This window comes from Lissotriton helveticus, chromosome 1_1 (assembly GCF_964261635.1).
Source record: "Lissotriton helveticus chromosome 1_1, aLisHel1.1, whole genome shotgun sequence".
In the NCBI taxonomy this organism is placed as follows: domain Eukaryota; kingdom Metazoa; phylum Chordata; class Amphibia; order Caudata; family Salamandridae; genus Lissotriton; species Lissotriton helveticus.
In genome coordinates, this window is record NC_136057.1 from 1014036107 (window position 1) to 1014062244 (window position 26138).

The following is a 26138-nucleotide window of genomic DNA, read 5'->3' on the forward strand; positions in this document are numbered from 1 at the left end:
GCCGAAGACGGCTGAAATGCCAGAAACCGGTCCCCGGAAGCTTGTTTCCTTCCCAGTGTAAGAATTGGCTTTTGTAGTCTGGTCTGCCCTGTTCCCATGATGCACTGGGCCAGGGACAGACTAATTTGCATACAGCCAGGTTCTGAAACTGGGATGGTGCAATGAGCTAAAACACGGTGTTGGATCTAGCCCTGATCTCTTGACTGGGTGAGAGTATTCTGCTTAATTCAGAGACTCTGTCCATCACCACCCCTTGTTGTAACTAATTTTGTCCACCCTAAGCGTGGAAGGGTATACTCAGATGTGAGTCCCTTGCTCATTGCACCATCAGGATTCAAGCAAGCCGGGCCGAAGACGGCTGAAATGCCAGAAACCGGTCCCCGGAAGCTTGTTTCCTTCCCAGTGTAAGAATTGGCTTTTGTAGTCTGGTCTGCCCTGTTCCCATGATGCACTGGGCCAGGGACAGACTAATTTGCATACAGCCAGGTTCTGAAACTGGGATGGTGCAATGAGCTAAAACACGGTGTTGGATCTAGCCCTGATCTCTTGACTGGGTGAGAGTATTCTGCTTAATTCAGAGACTCTGTCCATCACCACCCCTTGTTGTAACTAATTTTGTCCACCCTAAGCGTGGAAGGGTATACTCAGATGTGAGTCCCTTGCTCATTGCACCATCAGGATTCAAGCAAGCCGGGCCGAAGACGGCTGAAATGCCAGAAACCGGTCCCCGGAAGCTTGTTTCCTTCCCAGTGTAAGAATTGGCTTTTGTAGTCTGGTCTGCCCTGTTCCCATGATACACTGGGCCAGGGACAGACTAATTTGCATACAGCCAGGTTCTGAAACTGGGATGGTGCAATGAGCTAAAACACGGTGTTGGATCTAGCCCTGATCTCTTGACTGGGTGAGAGTATTCTGCTTAATTCAGAGACTCTGTCCATCACCACCCCTTGTTGTAACTAACCAAGATATGGTCAGCTTCCTCGTGGTCTCTAAGTTGTGTTTCCAAGTCGGAGATCACCATGGAAGTACACCCATTTTTAGTGCCTCTGGCAAAGATATTATATAAGGCAAGGGATGAGCCCATACTAGGATTAGTTAATAGGATCCCTAATATATCTGGGCTATTAACCTGCCTGGATGTTATGCAGCAGTTAAGGGAAATGCTTATCCAGATAAGAAGTCCCCCTGAGGGACGTCCCTTCCCTTGTGTTACTTTCACAGCAGGAACAAAATGGGTTACAAAACCAACCCGATGTAACGGTTCTATGCTCCAAGTCTCCTGGAAGAGGCAAATTTTGTGCGCCTCGACCAAGTCATTCCATTCGGGTAGGGCCAATTTCCTATGGATACCTGCAAGGTTCCAACTAAGAATTTTAATTGGTTCCTTGTCAGGTTTATTTTTATGGTTATTAATTACATTGAGGGTTTGGGGTTCCAGGCAATCGCTTGCCAGAATGGAGGGTATTTGCTCGATATCTGTAGCTACGGGCACGCCTGCCTCGATCCCCTGAACCCTGCTAGATAAGGTTTGTTGAACCAGGGGGCTTTGCTGTTCAGGTTCCAGTATTGAATCCCCCGTATTTGCAACTACTGAAGATTCACTTCCCATTGTGTTAGTATAACAACCCGTCAATCAACCCCCTCAAGTCCGTTCAGACAACTAAATCGATTGGAACCATAGAATGGTAACACCGGGCCATGGAAGACTGGTCAAACATTAAAATCATGGTGTCTACTCCTCCGGGCAACCCTCGTCCAGTTATCATGGGCTTGATTGAGATGCATAGGGGTAGGGGGGAAGAAAAACGACACATGTAGGGTCTGAATTGTTGATTCAAGTGATCTATTCTTCCCTCGACATATATGAGTTACAGTCCCAGCATCACGAAAGCTCACCAGGATACAATCCCCTATTATAGATTTGTTTGTTTTTCCCACCCAAGGTACCCTTCTCACCATAATGATTTCGTTGCTAAGGTATACCGGGAGGGGCCTGTTCACATTCAGCCACTTAATGACCCTGCTTTTCAGTGTGCTGAAGTTCTCAACTTCGCCCACTTCGAGTAGGGGAACACCGGCCATAACGACCATGAGGTTGTTTGCCTCTGGAGGGAGATTGGGTCTACGGGGCCTAGTAGGAGGCTTAACTGGGGGTGGAAAAGCAGAGCTACCAGTGAGTGGTATAGGGGGAGCTAGGCCTACAGGTGAAGGTGGCCTATTAAGATTTAATGGGTGGGCTGGGACTATGTTAGCCATAAGGGGTTGTAAAGGGTGAGCAGCAGTGGTAATCGGGGGGGGTACTGAAATAACTGGCCTGTTAGAGGATTTCGTAGGGACCATGGGAGGAAAAGTAGTCTCAAGAGGTCTACCCTGGGTACCAGCCACCGATTTCATGCTATTTAATGTAGTCTCCAATATAGTGAGTCTAATCTCAACCTTTTTTAGACTCTCACTAATGGGCAATAATAGGGACCTAAGCAAAAATTCAAGATTTCCTAATGGGACAACAGAGAAAGGGGCATTGGTAGCTTTATTTACTGTAGCATCAACCGAATCAGTAGCAGTGGTGACCTTTTCTGGAGGTGTTAAATGTGGATCTTCCACTAACCTCTCAGTAGGGGGGGGGGGGTTTGTTATCCTACCAAACTCAGAGTGGGGGATTTTTATTTTGGTTTTTCCCTGGCCACCCCTCGACTTCCTCCTGCGTTTATTCGGTGGGGGCCCATATACCCCTTGCACGGAAGTTGGTTTGGTTTTAACTTTAGCTTTCCTAGCTTTAGTAGCCGGTTGGGACTGGGAAATTAAATCTATGGACACACTACTTGGACTAAGAGAGGGGGCTTAGTTAGTGGTTGACTCAGTCGGGGTGTTAGTGCAGTCCCTCAGAAGGAGTGGGACATCATCCAGAGCGGGTGTTTCCTCACTCAGTAATATGGAATTATCTGCAAGGGGCCTATTTTTCAGATTTTCTATTGAGCGCCTGCGCTCCGCCCTAAGCTTAGTGAAAATACTTTCCTTATCCCCTTCTCCCGTAGCCCGGGGAAAATAATTATCCAAGGTCCTATTTTTTACCCCTCCCAACCTCGTAGGAGTGCCCTCACTAGCCGGGGAAGGCATAACTAACCGTGATGGGTGCAGAGCTAAAAGGTAATTTAACAGTACAGTATTCCAGTGTTCAAGGGGCAAACTGAAGAGGGTAGGCCCAGCCCGGCCTACTCTGGCCTATGACGGCCTTAGACGGTCCCGCCCTTGTCCCGGGCTTCTCCCGGGTCGCTCCCGTGCAGCGGGTATACTGAGGTCTTTAAATACCTATTGGCGTTATGGGCGGGGGGCGTGGCCGGCAGGGAGAGCAGCCCAGCTGTTGTCAATGGGGCACGCAGGGGCTCCTGGTCCACGGAGTCCCTGCTTCGTGCTCGCAGCCCTGCCGGTCCGATGGAAATGCCCAGAGTCAGCAGCCCCTTAACAAATACCGCGCTGCGGGACCCGCGTAGCGGGTCCGGCGAGGTAGAAAGATAAATCCCTGTGACAGGAAGGCTTCAGTGAAAGACGGCTGCCAGCAGTCCGGTACAGCTAACAGCAAAGGAGAGTCCCCATGTGCCCAATGCTTTTAAAGGCTTGTGTTACCTTAGGAACTTCACACTTCACTTGCAAAGGGCAGGTGAGTCCTTCTAGTTCATTGCTGAAGTAGTATCTTATCTTTGATCTTAGGGTTTAGTACTATCTTCACTATTATAAGGTTCACAGTTTACTTTTCATATTATTAAACGCTTGATAACTTGCCTATCATAGAAAATTGAATGGCTTCCCTATTAGTCCAGGATGCTAAATGTCCTTTATTAACACAGGGAGTTCAATGATGTTCCTATTATCCTGGGGGTTGATTGGCATCCTTCAGTGCACATTCTGTTATTCTTTAGAATTATGTTGGAATGTAAAGCTCCGACCATGGCTATACTCAGCCTTGCTGCTCAGCCCTGTGTCTATTTCCAGAGTGATGCTGTTGGTTTTCCCTCAGTTTGGGAGGACTAGGATGGCAATCATGCAAGCCCAATGAGGGAGTTTTTTTTCAGTGGCATGAAACCCAGAGCTGGATTCTGAAGTAATTTGACTATCAAAAGTGCACCTCTTTTTCCCAGAAAGGAGTGGGCTTCGTGCGCCTTCTCTACCTAACCTATGCAGGCTGACTATGGTGACAGCGTAATTACAGTTATGATTTTTTTGCTAGGTGCGTGGTTAGGTCTGTGCATTGTGGAGTCCAAAGGAGGTTTTTTTTGTGCCTTTCAAATTGATGGCTGGCTTTTGCTGGGCTGCCAGGTATTCTTGCTGATACAGGTAGACTGGACATTTGCATCCTTTCAATTCTGCTTGTATGAGAAGGAATGCAGGTGTTGCTTTGGATGTGAAAGGTTTTCGAATAATCTTTGAAGTAACTGCTCTGCCACTTCTAGAGTCTTAACAGCCCAGCAGGCTCTTCTGCCCAAATCTGCTTTCCTTTTGGTTCTAACCCTCTGTCAAACTGATGCGCAGTTATTCAAACCAGCCCAGAGGAAGCTACAATTGACTAACCCCTGCATGCCGTGATCGCTCAGTGTTCATACAGCCTATGGTGATTGAAGGAGCCCTTCTAGATTCAGGCTGCACATCATAAGCTTGGCCAGAACTGACACCAAGTACTGGCTTTCTTGCCCGGTACAGGTATCCACGATCTCTCGGCATCCAAGCAGGTCAGTGTAGCTGAGGACTGTGATCTGGGAATGGGGCCTTGCTTATTCTTTTAGGCTAGGACTAAGTCTTGGCCAAAGACCTGTGAAAAGGCCTGCTGTGGCCATCCTGTGAGGACAGTAACCTGCTTCTCTATGACATGTGAGTTAGCATTGTGGTGGTCTGGTGCCAGAACCAGCTGCAGCTCTTAAGACGCTAGCTGTGTGTCAAGTGAGGAGATGGTGGCTTGTCCTTTACCCAGTCATTGGAAAATGGGACGTTGTTCTAGCTCCCCTAGAAGAAACTTTGTTAGTCATGCTTGGATGGTCTCTTGTTAATTTTGTACACCTGTCTTTGGGTTTAGAACAGTTTTGTACTGAAATCGTCAAAACTACCAACAATAGTAATTAAAACAAAATTACCATTCCCTTTGAATTATATTAATATAAATAGGTGTGTTTTTGTGTTCTGCTGAAAGACCAAAAATTGTTGCCCAACTGATCCTTTTGAAAGGATTGTAGCTGCCTCTGTTAATGTTAAGAAGTTGTAGGTTTGTGCTTTATGAAGATCGTCCATTTAATAGGGTTGGCCATAGGGTCTGTAGGATAAATTGTTTTGCATCTCTAAACGCACAAGCTCTATAATAACGTGTGTGGCTTGGAAGGAGCTAGAGACTTTTGGTTAAGTTTACTGATCCTTATTTGTTTTATTTCCCCTTGTGTACAAAAGTAATTTCCCTGTAAATCAAGGTACTGATTAGACAATGAATTAAGTGGTATTATGTATTTATCTCTAGTCTGAGTGTTTAACCTACATCACCTCTTTAAGCATTGGACTGTTCTGCTGTGTTCATCTGAAAGGGTTCGATGCTGATGGAGAGTAGCATGTCCCAGGGCACAAGTAGCAAATTACTGCAAATGTCACAACTTTAGCCCAGTAACCTCTGACTGTCCTGAGTCCCCAGGTAAAAGGTTCTAACCACTTGTCTATCCTTCTCTATTGTCCTTTGCTATGGCCCATTTCCTTTACTAGTGTCTACTTGTTTTGCTGTTAATATTGACTAACACCCTATGTTAGTTTCACAGTTCACTTGAATTGCTTAACTTTTCTATTGTCTTTTAATTCCACATGGTGTCTTAAAGTGTAGCGCCTTTTAGGAGCTTGAAAATTAAGGTGCTTTTTAGAGCATGTGGGTGGGGGACTTGAAAGCAGATTGCAATTAATGAAAATAATATTGGGGAAAGGCGGTCCAAGTGAAGTGTGTGCACCTTTAACACACCAACCATAAGGATATCTGCAGAAGAGTTTCCTTCAAGCAGGGGACATTTCTGAATATTGACCTGAATCCACAAGGATGGAGGGAGAGGGGCTTGATGGAGTCTTCATCCGCTGAGTTTATTAGCAGCCCTTTTTTAATCTCAAAGTGGAACTGAGTATAAATACAAGTACCAGTGAGATCGTAACAACCCTTGTGCTAAAAAGTAGAACTTCTCAAATTAAAGGTGTGAAAGACAAAACTAAAGAGACACTGGAGTTGAAATTGTCACCTTGTATGTCTGGTCTGTCGTGCATATTGTAAGATTAGAGATCAATTGTGTGTAGTTGGAAGGACACTAGGTCAACGCAGAAAAGAGTCCACAAAGAAATGATGGCGAAGCTTTGAAGAATGAAGTACTCATCTTAGTTTAATTCTAAACAGACTGCTATCACTTCATTGGTCGAGGAGGCTGGAGCTGCTGAGAGAGGTTCTGGCTGGCCATGAATAAGTAGCCATATTAACATGATGGTTGCCAGAGAATATTTAGTTGCCCTAAATGGCACAGTTCATGCTTGTAAGTGATTTGAAAATTCCTGGGTGTCTACAGCTTGTTTTGCCTGCTGCTTCCTCCATCTTTAATTTTCTTGCGGCAGAGGTCAATTTGACCTTCATTGCTTCTAAGGTGCAGTAAAGTGAAGCAAACCTGCAATCTGCTTGAAAGTGGTACTTTTGATTCCTTTTAGAGTGCTTTTGAATGTTTTTGCAAGCTACAATCGAGTTACCAGCTTCCTATAACCACTATATTTGTATCTCTTAAATGATCGGTCTTACCAGACTCAAGTGCGATGGAGGTTCCCAGCTCTAGAGCTTCAAAATGATCTGAATGGAGTTCTGATCTGAAGACTGAGAAGGCAGCTAGCTTATCAGGGGAAGGGGTTGGAATGCGGAATAAGGTAAGCACTTAGGATTGGTTCTATTTAGAAAGCAGATGCCACTGACAAGCTGTTGTCTACCTTGAACTTAAGCTGCGCTTTGTTGCCTGAATAAGAGAAGGACGTTATTGTATTCAGCAGAAATGAGCCTCTTTCATGCCACACGGCCTCTTCTATTGCATTCCCACGGTGAGCTGGACAATACACTTTCTCGAAGCTGCTGAATGCGCAGTGGAAGATGTTAAGCATTTATGCGAAGGTTTTTGTGTATCCAGCTCATACATATTGCACGACGCAGCGCTGGTAAACCTTGCTGCTCCAGCCTACACAGACGTAATGTGCTGACAGCCTGCCTGACGTCTTTGCAGCTATACATGTGTTTATTTCCAAATGAAATAGTTTAGTGATAAATAGTTAAGATCCGCGCTGCAGAGTTTAGGAGTTTATGAAATTCAAAACAGTGTGCTGCTGCTCTCGTTCGTGCGAGATAACTCGTCCTCGCTGGAGCAATCCAGTGGGGGGCACTGCGGGGTAGAGGGGGTTGCAGGGGGCTCTGAGAGGGGCACCACAGGCATCGGATTCTGAACTGGTGACAATCTGACGCACAAGAACTCTTTCTTTAATCTACTTGGAGGAGGTTGTCTGAAATTGTGGGTGGGCAAACAAAGGTTTTGTCCCAGCGAGCCTTTTCCATTTGATGGATGCCCAAGTATTCCTAGTTTGCTTTGATAGGCCCTCTCGCATTCAGGTCGGATGCACTCTTAGCAGTAGGATCAATCAATCTACGGTCACCTTCAGATTCTTTATCACTCCATAGAAGTCAACTTTGTGTTTTGGTTCCCAGAGCAGGACTGGTTATAGATTTCCTTTGCATGGGCGCAGCAAGCCTGCCCTGCTCACGTTGATACGGTGTGTTTTCCCAGCTGGTCAGAATTCCTTCAGGGAGCTGCTGTGATGGGGATGTTTGAGGGTGTTCTGCTAGTAGCAGATTGAGGGGAAGCGTCGGGCTGATCCTTTTTGTTTCTGTTGAGTTTTAGGTAGGATCTATCAAACTGTAGGCCCTGGCAATCAAGCCACAGTAACTAAGTAAATTGCATGGTCACCGGCCTTTATTTGAGTGAGTTATTTATTTGGGCCTTCTTTAGATATGTTGGATATGAATGGTTGGTTGTCATCTAAGTTATCATTTGTTGATTTGGAGACGCTCGAATCAGAGAGGGCTGGACAAGGCCACTGGAGTGAACGGTGTTATTTGGAGGATGAGTGACCGGTGCAAACTACTCTCCCTCCCTTTAGAGGGCAGTGCAACAAGACTTAGAGGTCTGATAACTGTATTCTCCTACTAACGAGACGTTGGCATGATGTTTTTTGTTGGCATGGCCTGGCTGTTAGTGTGGACAGGGGCCAAGAGTGTTTGCGATGTTTTTGGGTGAATATGCCTGAACTCCAGAGGGTGCAAGGCTTTGCACCGCCCAGACCAGAAAGGCCACCAGGAAGGGAGGTGTACACAATAGCAGTATCTGTGTAACAACTTCAAAACGAGTGACTTTTTGATTTACTTATTTTTTTTTTCACAACCTGGGACCTCACAGCACTGCCAACATTCGGTTGTGTGACGGAATGACGAGTTGCTAAACCACGCATGTCTTTACCATGCATGCCTTTACAACACCAAATTTCGTTGTTAAGGTAAGATTGTTAAAGGTATATGTGTGGGAAAGATCACACCCCGGCCCCCCACCATGAACCTAACCCCCAGCACTGCCATCTATGTGTCCCACCATTAATAATTATTCCGACCTCCTACCCTGCTCTCAAAAACCTGGCCCCAGCCCAAAAAACCACCCTGAACCTAAGACTCCCTACGCCCTGAAAAAGGCCGAGCCCTGAAAACTGCCCCTCCCCTCCAGTCGGTCACAAGTGCTGGTGTTAAGAATTACGTGCTGTGCTGAGCACTGGGTGTATGCATTGTATTTAATATGAAGTTACCTATAGGTGAACGGCCAAGAAAATAGTAAAACAATATTTTGTTATTTTTAGCTGTGCCTGACCTAGCCCCTACACTCACTACCTCACCGCTATTGCACCAATGAGAATATCTCATTTTTCTCATGCACTTTGACAGCTGAACAGCAGTAAGCCCAAGATTAATACAGATGAGTGGCTGGCCTGTCTTGAATTACCAGTGGATTTTCTTATAAGGCACGCTGGTCCCTCCACACTTCAGATAGGTGGCTAGGACTGTTTAGTGGCACAGCATCTTGGAGTAGGAAGGCAGTGGATCTGGACAGGGTGCAGGTCTTTTCCAAGGTATTTAATGATACCTACACCTTGCAGTATTCTAGCTGTCTCTGTAAGATCATGATCAGGGCCACTGGAATTAATTGATTGTGCAGTTGCAGCAATTTCTGTAAATTATGGATTTGCTGCATTTGCGACATAATTATTATTTAGCTGCATAATTTTCTGATTTTCATTTAAAAAAATAGTCTCTGGCTCAAACCGATCCAAAGTTATTGAAGATGTAGCACCACATGTTGCACAGTGGAAGGCCCTTCACAAAGGTTGCTAAAAGTGCAGAAGGGTAAGAAATCATGATAATTGGCCTGGCTTGCTATAATCGGGGTATATTGGTGGTCCTTGGAAATGGGGAACTGCTCTCCCATTGTAATCGAAATTGTGTGTAGCTGACCAAGGCGAGTTAACTAGAATTTTTTATTCTATTTTAAATAAACTATCAAATTAGATTTGTATTTAATGCGTTATGAACATCTATTTATTTAACCACGATCCCATGGTCAAGGATGATTCATAGAGAGTCAGAATCAAAGCATAAATGGTCATAGGAACGAGAGTCACTCGAGATAAGATTTTCCTAGGACCGGAACCCTGACTGTAGGGTCGATGTGCCAGACAAGGCTAACTGGCGATAATTCTACTTAGAGCAGCCGCAAATGCCGATACTGCCTCTACGACTCTAGTTACTTTCCACATTTGTGCCTTGAAAAAGCCCCAGGCTTGCATGCTGTAGGGGAAGGAACACCTGTTGGCTGTGTTACGAACAATAAGTCGAACACAGATGATTGTGACTCTGTGAATCATCCTTTACCATGGGATCGTGGTTAAATGGATTATCATACCCTAATAAATACAAATCTAATGTGATGGATTATTGAAAATCGTATAAAAAAATTATAGTGAACTCTCCTTGGTCAACTATATACATCTTCACAAAGGTTCATTAGTCACCTTTAAGTTCTTAACTAATGTATTTCTGTGTTAAGCTGGGACTGTTTAGTTCCGACTGTATTAACTTGTATAATATGACCAAATAAAGAAGTAATTCTATAACAAAATGCGCTGTATTCACACTGCATAATTTGCAATTTGCCTTTTCTTGCTACCTATTTTGCTCAACCCTGATGAATAATTTGCTCCTCCCCTGTTGCATAATTTCAGTGGCCATGATCAAGATGTAGGAATTTCAGCTTTGTATTACTTTTGGTGTTGGCTGCCACTTACATTTTGAGTGGCCATTGAGTGGTGCTGGGATTTAGGGTCACTGCAAAATGGATAACTTGCAGATTGAAGAAAAACGGACGCTACAGCTTTTTGGGGGTTGCGCCCAGTAGCCAAAATCTTATGGTGTAGGAGGAGCTCGGTCTAGGCTACGAGAGACTGTATAAAAAGAGCTCCTCTTTTGCTCTGGTGTTCCATCTGGTGTATTGTGCAAGCCTCCCTTACCAGAGATTTAATTGAGGATTGCTTGGAGTACGCCTTGGGATCCTCGATACTCTGGTTTAAGTTCATACAGTCTAATCTCTCTAGTCTAGGAAGATCCAGCCTCTTCACCAACCCAATCTCCATCAGTAATGGATAATCTGTGGATCAATGACAACTTTCTGATGAGTTGTGCCAGGGATGGAGATCTAGAACTGTCAGTTTTGGATTCCTTTAGAAGCTACGCCACGATCCAAACGTGTTGTGGGATTGAACTATGTTTATAATGGGGTAACCACCCTTGGGAGAGACGCTTCATACTAGATTCTGTCTGGGCTCAGATGGAAACTGTTTTCCTCTTGGTCAGTATGAAAAAATCACTACCATCAGTCTGACTTTGAGATAAATCATCTGATCAAACTTGGTTGCACTTTATTTTCTTCTGCATATTTTATAAAGACTGGTCTAAGGGTCTACATAACGAAGCGATCCAAAAAGTGCAGATTAAAATCTGCAGAGCCGCTCTAATTTATTTGCAGTCCCTACTTGCGCAGGAAATATGCTCTGGAGTGGGCCTATTTTTTTAAATCGGCTGTTAAACCTCATAAGTCTGTGCTGTTTTAATACTATTTTAAGTAGTAACCACCATTTTATATACTATTTAATTTGAATCCCGTTTTATCTGGAAAGTGGGTTTTAATTATTGTTTTGTACATGGTGACGTGCTTGTAAATGTGCTCAGCTTTTAAATGTTGTATGTGCTTTTATGGTCATATTTGGCTGAAATAAAGATAATTGATTGAGTGGCCACCATTGTTTGTAGGTTCATGTTGCGCCACTTAAGGTCCACCCTATGGGGCCCTGGGGTAACACCCTACCCTTGACCTTTAATAAGCACACATTTATATGCATATCGGTCCAATTGTATTTGTACACACAATACAAAACAGACCAATGCATAACTTGTCTTGCAGTATGACCCTAGCCTGCCTTTAAATGCCCACCCTAGACTGTACAGGGGCCCTATTACACTTGGAGCACACTTCTCCTCAGGGCCGGACTGGGAACCAAACCCCGCCCTGGAAAAGTGCTCGGCCAGCCCCCCCTCCCCACTCGGGGGGGGGGGGGGGGGGGGGGGGGGGAGTGGGTTGGAGGTGCCGCCGAGCGCTTTGCTAGGGCCGGTTTTCAGCCGATTTTGTTGCAGGGCCGATTTTTCTGCAAAAACGGCCCTCTAACAAAATCGGCCCCCAGGGGCTCAAAACCGGCCCCCACCCTTCCGGCGCACCGGGGGATTGCCCGGTGCGCGCTATGGCCAGTGCGGGCCTGCTTCTCCTACGTGTGCCAGAGCACACCTCTAAATAGGTGTGCCCTGTGCAAGCAGTGAAAGTGTGCCCTATTACAGTGAACGCGCTGCACCAAGGGCAGCCGTCTACTCATGCTGCCCTGGGGGCATCACATTCAAGTGAAATGTGTAGTGGCTGCTACAGAGCCACTCCGTGTTTCACTGCGCAGTCTGCAACCTGCCCGCACTTTGAAGAGAGATCACTTTGCAGGTGGGTGCAGTGAGTGACAGCACCTGCCACTAAAGGAATATCTTGGGAGTCCATAGGACCTGCCCCCCTTCCGCCTCCAGAGGACTACTATCAGTGAGCGCACTGACAGTGCTCCACCTTTTTATGGCTCACTTTCAGTGTGCCTCCTGGCAGCTTCTATGCCTTTGCACCCACTTTAATCATAGGGCATAGGCGCAGAGGTAAAGCGATTCCCTCATTTGTATGCCCCCTCCAAAACAACATACAAACACACACACACCCTTCCAACCGGGCACTTTCTGTAAAATGGCCCCAGGTGTTCCGGATTTGCTGGTAGACTACCGTTTTTAAAAAAATATAATCTGTCTTGCCAAACTTCAGTCATTTTGCTGTATGCCTTGGTTCTCAGAGGACGGACGGAACACAGGGGCCAAGGTATTTCAACTTCTGTGCTTGTGCAGTGCTCCAACTTTTGTTTTTCCAAATCTGGTCACTCTGACCCAAGATGCTGACTATGGAACTGGGGAACCAGGTTCGAGGCTCGGCGTCCGCTCAACACCCTGTGATCTCCCTGTGCTTAACGAAAATGAACCTGTCCAGTGTACCTGGTGCTCATATTTTTAAGAAGTTAAATAAATGATGATGATTACATCAAATAGGATAGCTTTATTGATATGATGTAATTGTTTGTTGAGCCCATGTTGAACTCAGTTTTTGTGACAAAAGAAATATAGGCCTTGAGGTAGCACTTTATTGTATATATGACTCTTTCCCCTCTTTTCCCTGACCTTAAATTAAACTACTTTAGAGGGGGTTCCCCACTTCTGCATTAGCACATATAAAGCGCTCCACTACCTTTGGGTCGAGTTTGTGCTATATAAAACTGCCACTCCTTCAGGGGGCCTCTTGACACTTGCTGGTTGAAGCAGTGCCTTGTGTCTAACCAGGGCCGATGTAGACATGAAAGCCACTGTAGGCTGCAAACCTTACGATGCCACCTCAAGAGAGTGCCAGTTTGCAGTAGATGGCCTCCTATCAGGAGAAAATGGGTGGCTACACGGCACAATAACGTTTCACCTACGACTCTGACAAGTGTCGCACCGGAGCTAGACCTACCACCTTTAATTACCAGAACAGGATCTGTTGCAAACCATGCCCACTTGGAGGATGAGGAGAGCCCCCGACCCGCCAGCCCCCAGTGGACGTGTATGCATGCACTCCCTAGAATTCAGAGGCAGCTTGCGTGGAACTTAAAGTGAACATTATTTCGCACACTCCATGACCTTTTTTCAGGTACTGTGGGATTTTAGCATATTGATATACAAGACATACAGATATAAATGTTTCAGAAGAAAACCTATTCACATTCAACAGATAATGCGGACAGTGGCCTTTGCTGTCCATTAGATTTGTTTAGCCTGGAGTCACAGAAAGACAGTAAAAATACAAACTCCAATTCATAACCATCGCTGGGTTTCGTCTTGCTTTTTGTAACCAAAAAGGCGCACCTCTTATTCTGCACAACCGAGCTCTTTTAAAAACTGTCTTCTGGTGCTCAATACCAGTTTACTTTGTGAGCTCCCTGGTGCCTCTGGAAGCGAACATCCCACCTGGGGGGTGGTGTAAGAGTTCATCGGTGGTCAGTCACACTGGGTGCTGCTGGACATATCACTTTTTAATAGGAAGCAACCACTCCTTTTATTTTGCATTCATTTGAAACGTTTTATATAGCACGAAGTAGACCCATGCGGGTATCCGAGCGCTTTACAAGATGAAAAGCATTAAAGTTTGAAGACCACTGTCTTTTATGTTGCCAGTTGGAGTGCCCCTAAGCGAAAGACCATCTGTGCCCCAACATTAGAGCTCTATTACAGAGCCCCTAACTAGTCTTCGGAAAAGGGCCACAAAAATGCCCCCTCTTTCGGATTTGTCTGTAAATGCTATTTAAATTAGGGTACACTACTCCCTTCGAGACTTGTATAGATACAGGATTGGTATATCAACATGAGTTTGAGCTCGATGACATTTCGTAACTGGTATATGCAGTGCTGCTGGAACAGTTTTTAGATAGGGGGGTGCTGCTTTTAATGTTCGATTACTGAAGTCATAAGGATTGTGAACAATCCATCCACTTGACAAAGAAAGCGCACCAAATATATTCAACAGAAAAGTGGTGATGTGTGTAACTGGTAGTACATTTTACAGCACACTGCCGCAAATATATTAAAGCAAGATGTGGTAGCGCACTGCCATTTATAGACCGCACATTTTCACTGAAATGGGCACTAAATTGGCATGCAAATATAGTTGTACTGATGGAGCGCACAAACTATAATCTGCGGAAAACAGCCTCAAGAAAATATTTTATTAGTACATCCCCAAGTTTGATTCGTTTTGTTCCTATTAAATCGTTATTTGTACCACATTTCAGAATTTTAAAAAATGTGCTTCATGTGTGCTTTCATCACGTCTAATATACTTGTAAATATTTGTACGGTTCACTTAAAGTTATTAAAATTTAATTGCGTGCTAGGAAAAAATACATCCTGCCTCCTTTCCTTAACCACTCCCTGTTCCCATTAATAACATTGTGATTGGTAGCTGACAGCCAGTTACAATAGCATTGTCAGGGTCGTTCTATGACTCGTATGAAACTTGGAAATTCTGTAGTGGCTCATGGATCTCTGTGGAAAACTGCTGGCTGTGTCTGCTTTTCTTCTTTTTTATTAACTATACAATTTCCTTTGGTACACTTTAAGAGGAAGTAGATCCTGGGAAGCAGCATATCAGTCCTGGAATGAGCTCTCCTTACCAAACGTTAAAAAAGTCAGAGTTTTAGGAATAAACGTATTTCATATTTAGCCTATCCCCACATGATGAGTGTGCACACTTTAAAAATGAACACATTGGCGGAGTTTGAATACCTTGAATTTTAATGAAAAAATGCAAGTGAGACAAAGCCATTTGTTTGAAACGCGATTTAATTTTTTTATATATGATTGTGATCACCTTGATTTAATGAGCCTTTCCCAGGTCCTTGCAGTTTCCCAACCCTTTTTTCTTTCCCCCTTCTCTTTTCCCTCCTATCTTGGAGTCACTTTTGTCATTAAACATTCCTTCCAAACGCTTTGCTTCCAGCCACCACTGGGGTGCACTGGGATTAGATTGTGTAATTTGATTACTGTGCAGCCCTTGGCGGCCTTTGATTGTGTTGCTTTTCATTCGATATTCTGTCTTCTGCTATGGTGCAGAATCGTGTGTTGTGCGAAAGCACGTGGGTGGGCAGGCCACAGCTCTGGGGAAAACACTAAGTGTTCAGTATCTTAATATCCACTCCATGTCATAAAACTTATGCTGCCATTTGGAAGTGATCAAAAAGAGGGACTCAAGTTGTAGACAAGGTTCTGATCCTAAATCCAAGCAGCCCTAGTAACAGAGAAGCATTTTTCCGAAGGCATTACGCTGAATTTATTACAAATGTGGACACTATCTGAAAATGCAACTTGCCCAGATAATGCTTTGTCTAATCCTTTTTTTTCAAAATTGGGGCAGGGCGCTTCTTGCGGCTAGGCTACCATATTCACCTACCAACTCAGTATTCGTGAAACTTTTTAGTTTGCCATTGGTTTTCTTTTGCTCACAACTGAACTTGAGTCTCCCAGATGACTGCCCCTCACCCAGGTCAAACCCCAGGTTTTAGGAGTATGAATGTGTGATGTTTACACTTACCGTAAGCTGAGCCACCAATGTTTGCAGTGTGTGGAGACTTACATCCTGATACACTTGTGTTTTATTTAGACCATGTAAAATTTTATTACATTTGCCAATGATTGATTTGCCCTTGTGCGGATTCTTGGGTTTCACAGAGTGGAAGCAGGAGATGAGTTAAACATTTTTTTTCTCTTGTCACATTTAATTCAATATCATCTTATAAACTTTCTACATCAAAAACAAATATTTTTTTCCGCAAAGCACTGGCAGAGCCAATAGGGCATGCTTTAATTTGAAAAACATAATTTGTGCATGCAGCACACGTAAACTGCATTTGTGATTGTGTTTACATGCATTGGCATACTGAAGCCATACCTATAGGCTTTGCCAATGCTTGTTCATAGAGGTGTTTCATTTTGAGTGATCACTTCCTTCAGGAAAGACCCATCCTAATGGGTTTCACACAAATCCCCTGTTCTGGACATGCTCACTTGCTCTCCTCGATTAGACTTAAACCACCACCACCTTCCCACTAGGGGGCAGATTTATGATGACTGGCGCATCCCCAGGGATGCGCCAGTCATCCTGCGCCGCTGCTGCGCCACCCATGGTGCGCCGCATTTACAATGCGGCGCACCATGGGGCAAAAACGGCACAGATGCGTGACGCATCTGTGCCGAAAAGGTGGCGCATTGCTGGAGCTGTGTCGCAAGCGCGACGCAGCTCCAGCAAGGCTCGGGGGTGCCCCATCTCCACAATGCTGCGTCAAGACCTACGCCTGCTTCAAGCAGGCGCAGGCTTTTGACGCAGCATTGTCCTGAAAGTGACTGAGTGAAATCTTATAGATTTCACTCAGCCACTTTTGCGAGGCGCACCTGCCCCGGAACGCCCACCCTGCGCCGGAACGCCTCCTGATGGCGCAGGGCTTTACAACGTGACGCATCTCCTAGATGCGTCACGTTGTAAATAGGGCGCATTGTTTGCGCCGCCGTTGCGTCAAATAAAGTGACGCACCGGCGGCGCATGGCCTTCATAAATCTGCCCCTAGATGTCTAGGCTGGATTTGGTTGCCATTTTTTGGGGTGTTTCTAGACCGTTCTTCCACTTAGGTAAAGAAGCATGGGGACCCTGCTTGAAGCACTGATGTGCTCATATCTGCCATATTATTTAAGTGATTTTTGAGTCACCCTGCTTCCTTAGTTCAGTTGAAGTCTATGGCAACCTCAGAATAGGCTTCACTTTTACAACGATCTCCGTGCTGGGAGCAGGAGACATCCAAGATCTTTTTTAATCCTTTTGTGTGTCACCTGAAATGAATCCATACCCGGATTGGTTGTCTCTGGTAGTGTGTCATGTTGAAATAACATGAATCCTTCAGCATGTTAGATCAAACTCCTGAGAGTAAAGACGTAGCAATATCTTATGGTCCCTCTGGATTTATGATCTTTGGTTGCCCATCAACATTCCCTCCATATCAGAGTTGTCAAGTTGAAATCTTTTTAGCTGGCTTAAAGTTGCAGCTTCCATGCATGTGGAAGAGGGTTTAGTGTTTAAGGACCACCATGCGCCACTGTAATGTCTTATATCAACAAGCGGGGCTGGTTGTTCCACTAAGCTATGAATTTTCTATTGGAATTGCGATATTCCCCAAGGGTGCTTAACTGTATACCATACCTGTTGGCAGTGCCTTAAAGTCTTGGCGACTTCCATATACCTTGTGAACGAGTGTTGCACTCTAGAGTTGTCACTGCTGTTCTGGATGTGGGGCACTCCAACAGTAGATGTTTGTTTATAGAATGATTGTAAAAGGTCCGTTGTTTGCCCATTTGATCATTTAGAGCCCTTGATCATTTGCTGGTTAGATTGCTGTTCAAGTTTTTAACATAACTCATTGTCTAGGTGATGTACATATTGAGGTCTGGATTGCCACATTATCCTTGTGCATATCTGTCTACCCAGCCATTCCTCGTGCTCTAACTTTTCATGCGGTAGTAAAAACACAGTTTCCACTGCCTCGGTTTGGGGGGGGTCTGAATCTGTGTTTTTCTCTCGGAAATGTTGTAGTTTTTCATTTTAGTCGTCAGTTGTGGAGCTTGATTACTTGGTCTTCAATGACCTGCTCCATGGGCATCCGCCTTTTCCAGAATGGCCTGTGATTCCAACTCACTATTTTCCTTATGAAGGCTGTTTGAAGATAAACGAGGGAGTTGTCACAGGTGACTTTTGTGTGGGGCTGCTGACCTGAACCGTGTGACCATGTACTAACCTGTAATACTTGCTTGTGCCATGCACTTCACTGTGTTTCCATGGTTGGGGCGGGGGGGTTTAACTGCTCCTGTTGAGTCATCTAGAGAACTTGAGCGGTGTCCTAGCAATCCAAGCTAACTCATTCATTCTTCTCATCAGTGCAAAGCTCTGTGGTATTTTGTCGGTCATATGAACTCCTGCTCACCAATATCCATGACACTTCAACCTTTATTGATGACCTTCTTTCTGTGTGCCTTTAGAATGCATTAACTCCACAGCTTCGACCTGCTTCACAGTAAAGTAGTCACAGCTGAACCTGTATGATTTAATTATCCTCTTTCATGCACTTTCTGAACATTGAGAACCCTATAAGTGATCATCTGTGTCCAGTTTGTTACCATCTGGTGTATTTTTTTTTACAATTCTTTGTTTGGGTGAAGTTGTACATTTGGTGTGTGGAGGTCAGGCCATGCCTTGAGTTTATACATGTCTCCACACACCCTAGCAACAAACTTGAATCCTGTGAATCGCAAGGGCTGGAAGGGTCATTGGTTGTCTCGATGCTCTGGGCAGGAGAGTAGAAGCGGGGGCTAGATTCAGATTGGATTCCTGGAGTCGTGGTTGACTCTCAGAGTACAGACGTGTGGCTTGAAGGATGCATTTGAGTTCAGCAGAGCGCACAAATAGTGATCTTGGAAGCCTATGCCTCGGTTTCTCGTGTTGGCGGCCTGGGGTTGATATCTGTGGCGTCTGAAAGGATTGAAGCAAAACCGTTGACAGACAGGGCTGTAGTTTAAAACCGTTCGTCAGAGCCCAAGCAACGGCTTTGACGTTCCGTATATCTTTTTCCACAAAAGAAATTAAAAAGTGATGGGCGAACCTGCTCTACTGACACGATCCTGGGGACAAACGAAGATATTTTGACACTGAACGACGTTAGTTTAACTCCACGGATATGGTTTCATCGTGGAATGACAATGAAACCGTTGGAGAGTGGGTCTGAAAACACAGGACGGCAGGGAAGTATTTGGCGAGTGACTTGACAGTTTGTCTTCATTCCAGTTTGAACCCTCAGCACCAGGACATTTTCATCCATCTTTTAAAAACGTAATAACATGTAGAAAAACCATATATATGGGCTGAAAGGGTAGTTTTAACACAGAGGGCAATTGACCAGAATTGGTCTATTTTGGCATTCTTGCTGGTGTTTTTTACCTCGTGTGCTTTGAGTCGGGTCTGTTAATTGCAGCCTCCTAATAAGTTGGTTACTTTAGCTTTAGACTGTGCAATTCATTTGAATGCTATAGTTTCTGTGTAGGGTGCAGTTGAGAACTCGTCTTTTTTTAACTTGTGCATTGCATGCTCACAACATGTAGCATTGTAACGCTGGTGTGATTAAGAGCAAATCCTCGAGGCACGTTGCGGGAAAGGGGGTGAGGTCTGATCATGTGGCAGACACACCGTGAAAATCAATTTAAAATGAGAGTGAAGAAGTGTTGTATGTGTTTAGTGGTAGAATTTTGGATTGGAGTGCCTGTATGAAATTGTTATATTTTTCACATGGCGATTATAGAAGTGCATTGTTGGGTCCTTTTCTTTTGGGGTAGCAGAGGGGTTTTAAGGGAGAAGATTTGTGGACTATAGTCCCCATCACTTCCTGCCAGAGATCTGCCATGTGAAATAAAACCAAGGCTGTTGAATATTTACTCAGATCACCTGAATGAATTGCCACAGCCAGGGCAGAAACATTGTGAGGCAAGGCTTTGTAAAGTGTGGTGGGTCGTAACTTTATTGACTTGTCCTTTAAGTGTTAGTTCTCCTGTACTGTATGCCATACCCTCAGTCTGCTGCTTGGCAAGGGCCAAGTATATCACCGGCTGGTTATGGTCTCCAATACCAATGAGCTCACTCAAGAAGTCCAGATTGCACAGCAGTTAGGGTGGGAAGGGTGTAGGGTCTGTTCAGCCCTAGAGGCTGCTGTCCAGCTGTCTGCGTGTTCATGTTGTGTTAAAGCTACATTTCTGGCTAGTGGTGTGCATTGCATACTGCATGTTTTTTCTACGTTTGCAGTCTGTAGGTTCTGTGCTCTGCTTTGTTGCAAACTATATATTCAACCTAGTTTAGATGCTAGACAAACGAACCCTCGCTTGAGTCACATGGATACTCCCACTTTCAGGTTATCCAGACCAGGTACATGAATTGTCATTTTATGGTCTTGACTTCACTTTGGTGCCTGTTGACGAGTGTCTTTTTGGCACCGCTGATGGAGCACCACTTAGCTGCCTGATTCTGCGCCCTGCTCCTTTGTACATTTGAAAAGCAATAATACAAGATCTTCTCTCCTTTCTTATTCCTCAGGCATCGAGTGTCCCAGAGGGGCCCGAAACATTCCCAGTGGGCTCCAGGAGGGTGAGCCCTTCAGCGAGGATGCCATGCTGTTTACTAAGGAACTGGTGCTGCAGCGAGAGGTAGGACCGCCTTACATTCCACTTTACTCTCTGTTAATTGCAGTCTGGAAACTGATTTTATGGCACCAAATTCTGTGGTGGTGCGGAATGTTATGATTAGCGGTCCGAAATGTGTAATTCCTTTATTTGTTCTTATGTCCCAAAAGAATTCATATGATGCACCCTGTGGCTATATACACATCACCATTTTTTCCTTACATCTGTACTTCACGTACCCACTACCTTTAGTTTATAAACTTGCTAAAATATTTTCTGTTACCCCAATTTGCTGGGAAAACTGGTATCCATAAAATGTGAATGTCTGTCTACTCCATACCTGTCCAGTACAGGATGCTGTGAGAGCCATGACTTGCCGTAAGCTTATGGCCCATCGAATGTAGGGTATTGTGTCTTTCACGAGTGTTGAATGAATAGTTGCCTGCATCAGACTATCTGTAATAACTGCCATGCACTGTTTTTACGGCAGTCCCAGGCCACAGTTTATTCCACAGAAAAAATTGTTTAAACTGAGTTATGTGGATTGACTCTCAAAATGAGATCAGAACAGTGTATTTCTTCATTAGCATTTTTTAAATCTGCCATGGTTAATTTTACTGGGTGTTGTAAAGTGTAGTGTTGGGGCACTCGAGTAATGGCTTATGGTTTGGGTGTTCAAAGTTCAGCGATTAAAGCACAGAACAGCATGTCCTGTGGTATAATAAGGAAGCACATGCATAATGCGAAACACAAATGTATATAATTTGCACTGGTTCCGTTTTTCAGCTTCAGTTACTGCCTGTCTGCTCCTTTGTTCAACCATTCCTTCATTCGTTGTGTGGATGAAGGTGGCAGCACTAGCAGGACCAGGTGTAGGAGGTAGGTGGACGCCTTCTGATCACCTGCTATACTGGGACGTTTGCCAGAGGTCCGTACCACTGCTTTTCTGTGTCAGTGTCTGCTGGTTCGGTAAGACTTGTGACGGTACAACTCCAAGGCATCCCCTCCAACAACGGCGTGTTGGCCTGAACCCTTTTTTGCTTTCCCCAACGCAGAGAAGTATCTCGTCAAGCTCTTTAATGGGGGTTGCATTTGATTAAACATCTCACTTTGTACAACAGCACATGCAATGCTGGGAGACCCTTATCTTTGAGAGGAAAATGGTTAAAAAGAGATTACCAAGCCCTGTCGTTAAGCACACCACCATTGACCGGCTGCTGGAAAGGGCTGTAAGGGTAGAAATTGAACTTTCAGAGAGAAGATTGACATTAAATCTTGGCTCTGTGCCAACTAACCTTAGGTTTCATTTCGAGTCCTCTGCACACGACATGCCCACCTTGTCTGTACTGCACACTGATACAGCTGAATCTCACAGAGTACTGTCTACGAAAGGATCTTTCCATAATAAAAGCCTCAGTACTCGCCCGAAACTGCAAAGAAAGGCTAAGGAACCAACCCGAAACAAGCTTACAGGAGGAAGCTAAAGACCACATAAAATGTCGAAAAAAATATCACTTGCCCGATACCCAGGAACCATGCAAGAACTAATCAATCGTATCAGACTGGAATAGGAATGCCAGGGACCAGGCTATCTGGGGTTATAACTTGGACGACTGTTTAGAGTGCTTTAAGTCTCAATTAAAGCAGAAACTATCCCCAATACATGCACACCTTGATGCTATCGAGACTTACTTAATGACTTTAAAAGATCTGCAGTTAAGAGGCCAAAGGGCACGACTAACAATGGTAATCATTTCAGTAGTGACACTGTCAAGCCAACTCCATGAACTGTGTGGGGAATCCTTAAGTGAATTATTGTATAGCTTAAACATGTAATTGTTAGAACAAAATTGGGAGCCAAATGGAGTTTTGATACCTACTTTCCATGGAAATGCGCACTGTTCCATCATAGATCATATACTTATCTCAGTAAACGAGCCCAGTTTGGCTGAATCGCTTAAGATAGAACCCTTATTACATAGTGACCACTCTGTACTCAAGCTTACCCATAACCTATCTTCCTACAAGGCAAATGGTACTAATCAACTAATCAAGCAACGCCCATTAGACTAGCGGATTTAAACAGGGTAAGTTTAAAATGGGCAGGCATAAATGGAAACAGGCTATTAGGATCCGTAGTTATGGAGAATCCCAAAGATTTTGATATCTATACTGAACAGGGAGTGAATTTTAAAAGACTTGTAATAGCGTTTCAGAACATTGCAGTAGCATATAAACTGATTGCCCGAATCAAAGACCAAAGGGTAACATTAAGACTCATGGCTGGCTTGATACACATTGTACCAAAGCCAGTAAGGAGCTAAGGAAAGCACTACAGAAATGTCAGAAAAATTGGGGGCACATACAAGAACCAAGAAGGAACTAAGTTGGTTCTTTCTATCAGAAAAAAGGAACTCCAGGAGCAGGCTCGGGAGAACCTAGTGAGGACAGCAGATACAGGGGACTGCACATTGTTTTGGAAGACAGTTCATTCCCACCCCCTGTCACTCCAAAACCAGACAGTTAATACACAAACAGGCAGAGGCACACTGCATGGTTAAACAAGAAAATAGCTACTTTCTAAAAAATTTTATTAAATTCTGAGTTCAGAGAGCCTAAACTTTATTTCTCGGTCTTGTCCCAAGAGGAAGTTATTCTTGTAAGATGTTACAAAGCAATTCTCATTCTATCCTGTGGGGCAAGATAGCCTTTCAATAGTGAAAAACGAAATTGGCAGCATTTCACTATCAGGACGTGTCACACACACACACACACACACACCAGTACATGTCCTACCTTTCACATACACAGCATCCTGCCCAGGGGTTTACCTTGGGCCTACCATATGGGTGCCTTACATGTACGAAAAGGGAAGGGAAGGGTAGGGCCTGGCAAGTGGGTGCACTTACCAAGTCGACATGGCAGTTAATTACTCTGCACAGACCCTGCAGTGGCAGGTCTGAGATACCTTTTCAGGGCTACTCATGTGGGTGGCACAATCAGTGCTGCAGGCCCACTAGTAGCATTTGATTTACAGGCCCTGGCACACTTCATTGCACTTTACTAGGGACTTACCAGTAAATCAAATATGCCAATCAGGGAGAACCAATTGTAACAGCAATATAGACCGGGAGCACTTGTACTTTGACACTGATTAGCAGTAGCAAAGTACCCAAAGCATCTAAGCCAGTAAAAACGAAATCCAGCACAGCATACAAAATACAGGAGGTAAAGGCAAAAAGTCAGGGGAAACCATGCCAAAGATGCCAAGTTTAAACGAGGCAGAAGATTAAAACGGAACTTGACTAAAACATACACCATGGTCTGCATTAAGTGGAGGAAGAAGGCTAGGTCACATTTTGTATCAGGACAAAAGATTGAACAGACAAAAACTGTTATCTGGGCATCCTATTTTTTACAGGATGGGCTACGGGGACCCCCTCTAAATAAAACAATTTAAAATATACTCAAGCATCTGATGCACTCTTTACATGGGTTTCATTCTTATTTTATTGATCAATCATAGAAAAATTAAAATTGTACCGAAGCAAATGTCTCCCAGTTGAATTATATGGGGCACTAATCTGGGGTACAACAAAGAGTAAACCGATCAGACAAGAAAATAGAATTCTTTGCAGACTCCTAGCAGTCCCGCGATCAACCTAATCTTACATAAGCCACAAAAAAACTCTACCTAATGTATATTGAAGATCACATCCATCTCAGTGGCATTAAATAACCTAGTATCTGGTCTAGACAAGGCACACAGGTATGCTTGATTCCGGTCCAGATAAACCAGAAGTGGGTCCCGTGCTCACTAAGCCACTGGAGTCAAGCTATCCTGGCTGAAGACGGCTGATAGCCAGAAACCGGTCCTAGGATGCTTGATTCTGGTCCAGGGAAGACGTGGCTTGGCAGTTCGGGCTGCACTGTTCCCATGAGGCACAGGGTCAAGACTGATTTGCATATGGCCATGTCTGAACTGTGGTGGCTTGGTGAGCAAAATAACGATGGATTAAACCCAGATCTGTGACTGGGGCTGAATGTTTTGCCATTGTGCAACATTCCGTCCATCATCTTGTGTGTTTTACTGTACACATTTTACTACAGCCATCATAATGGACTGCCTAGAACTTGACCAATATGAAAAATCTCTTGGTTTAGGTATATAAACGTTCTCTTGAAAGAAGTGGAAGACATTTGCAGCGTCTAGATTGAGAGAGCATTTTTGGTAGGTTGTGCTTTATGTTGAGGGCATTGGTATGCTTTAAGCATAGGCCTTCACCAAGTGATCAGTGTTCTATCCAGGTTGCGATGGTTGTTTGGGATGCTCTGTTGGTGACTTATCCAGTGTTTAAGGAGGTTGAACAAAAGTTTCACAACAGACCTCGCTTGTGGAAAAGTTCTCAAGTGCCATTGTAGAAGAGCCACAATCGGGGGCTGCTAACAGATTGGCTCGTCCAAGATTGGAAGCGATGGTGAGTCTAACTGCAGTGATGGAACAAGTAGGTTAATCATTTCTCCCATTCCAGCCTAGGCATCATCAACCTAGTTACTTTAGTAAGGACTTTGGTTTGCCATAGCTTATAGGTTTATTTTCAGTGACCCCTGCATGTTAAGGTAATAAAAACGGGTAATATTTGCAACATTTTTCAGACTGATAATGGCAAGCATCTTAAAGTGCAAGCACGACTATCTGTAGCCTGCCATGCACTTGCTGAACCAATAGTAGCTGCTCCTCAATAGTATCGGTAGATAGAAATTCATAATGTTGTCACAGCTCCGAGTTGCAGTGTTGGGGGTATGCTTATTAACAAATCACTTCAGTGCTACATTTAGTGTTCCATTAGGCGAGTTTACTTTCCCTTCGCCATTCATTAGTAATTCAGTGTGTTAATTCAGAGTGATGTTGATGGTCTTCATGCACTGTGGGATAGGTCCACAGACTTTGTGACCCCTGTGGTTGTGGAAGTGACAGCCTGCCTCCCACTGCCGAGCCCCATTGATCAGACCTAAGTGTCTTGAATGAAGGATGAACTTGTCTGTCATTACCTTCCTTGCACCCTGCTATGTAATTACATTAAACGAATTTCTAGTATCTACAGTGATTGTTTGAGTGACTTATTGCCCTGGGTCCCTGGTATGACATCCCTAGTATTTGTTAAGATATTGCTAACAGTCAGATGATCACAGCAGCCAGGTAGCTTTGGCCTTCTTTGTTTTGCACAATGATGTTACTATGGCTATTATCGTATTTGCTTTGTAAATAACGTGAGAGCATCGGACTGTAATATTCTTATCACTTTATCACTAGGCTGTACTCTTACATAACCCTGCACTTTGCTGCAGGTTTGGAGGTTTCTGTTTTCTAGATTTGTTGGGATGGCTCCTCTGGTCTTTATGTAAGCGGGCACCATTGGTTTTCCAGCCCTAAGTGTATGAGGTGCCATGCAGTGTCAATAGGCCTCAATTTTCCTACTTTGACTACATTGTGACGGCGTGGTCTCACGCAGCAGGGCTCACTGTGACTTAGTAAGTTAATAGTTGGTGCCGTGCGCCATCAAAACACACTGCTCTTTGCTGATTCAAACAA

The 26138-nt window shown here is 44.4% G+C and overlaps 1 protein-coding gene across 2 annotated transcripts in view; it reads left to right on the forward strand.

Moving 5' to 3' along the window:
• SND1 (staphylococcal nuclease and tudor domain containing 1) overlaps positions 1-26138 on the forward strand; it is a 2092018-nt gene that overhangs the window by 1183290 nt on the left and 882590 nt on the right. For both annotated transcript variants that reach the window (XM_078677758.1, XM_078677762.1), the window contains exon 16: positions 20460-20569. In XM_078677758.1, the coding sequence (XP_078533884.1) occupies positions 20460-20569 (110 nt within the window). The remainder of the gene's footprint in view (positions 1-20459; positions 20570-26138) is intronic.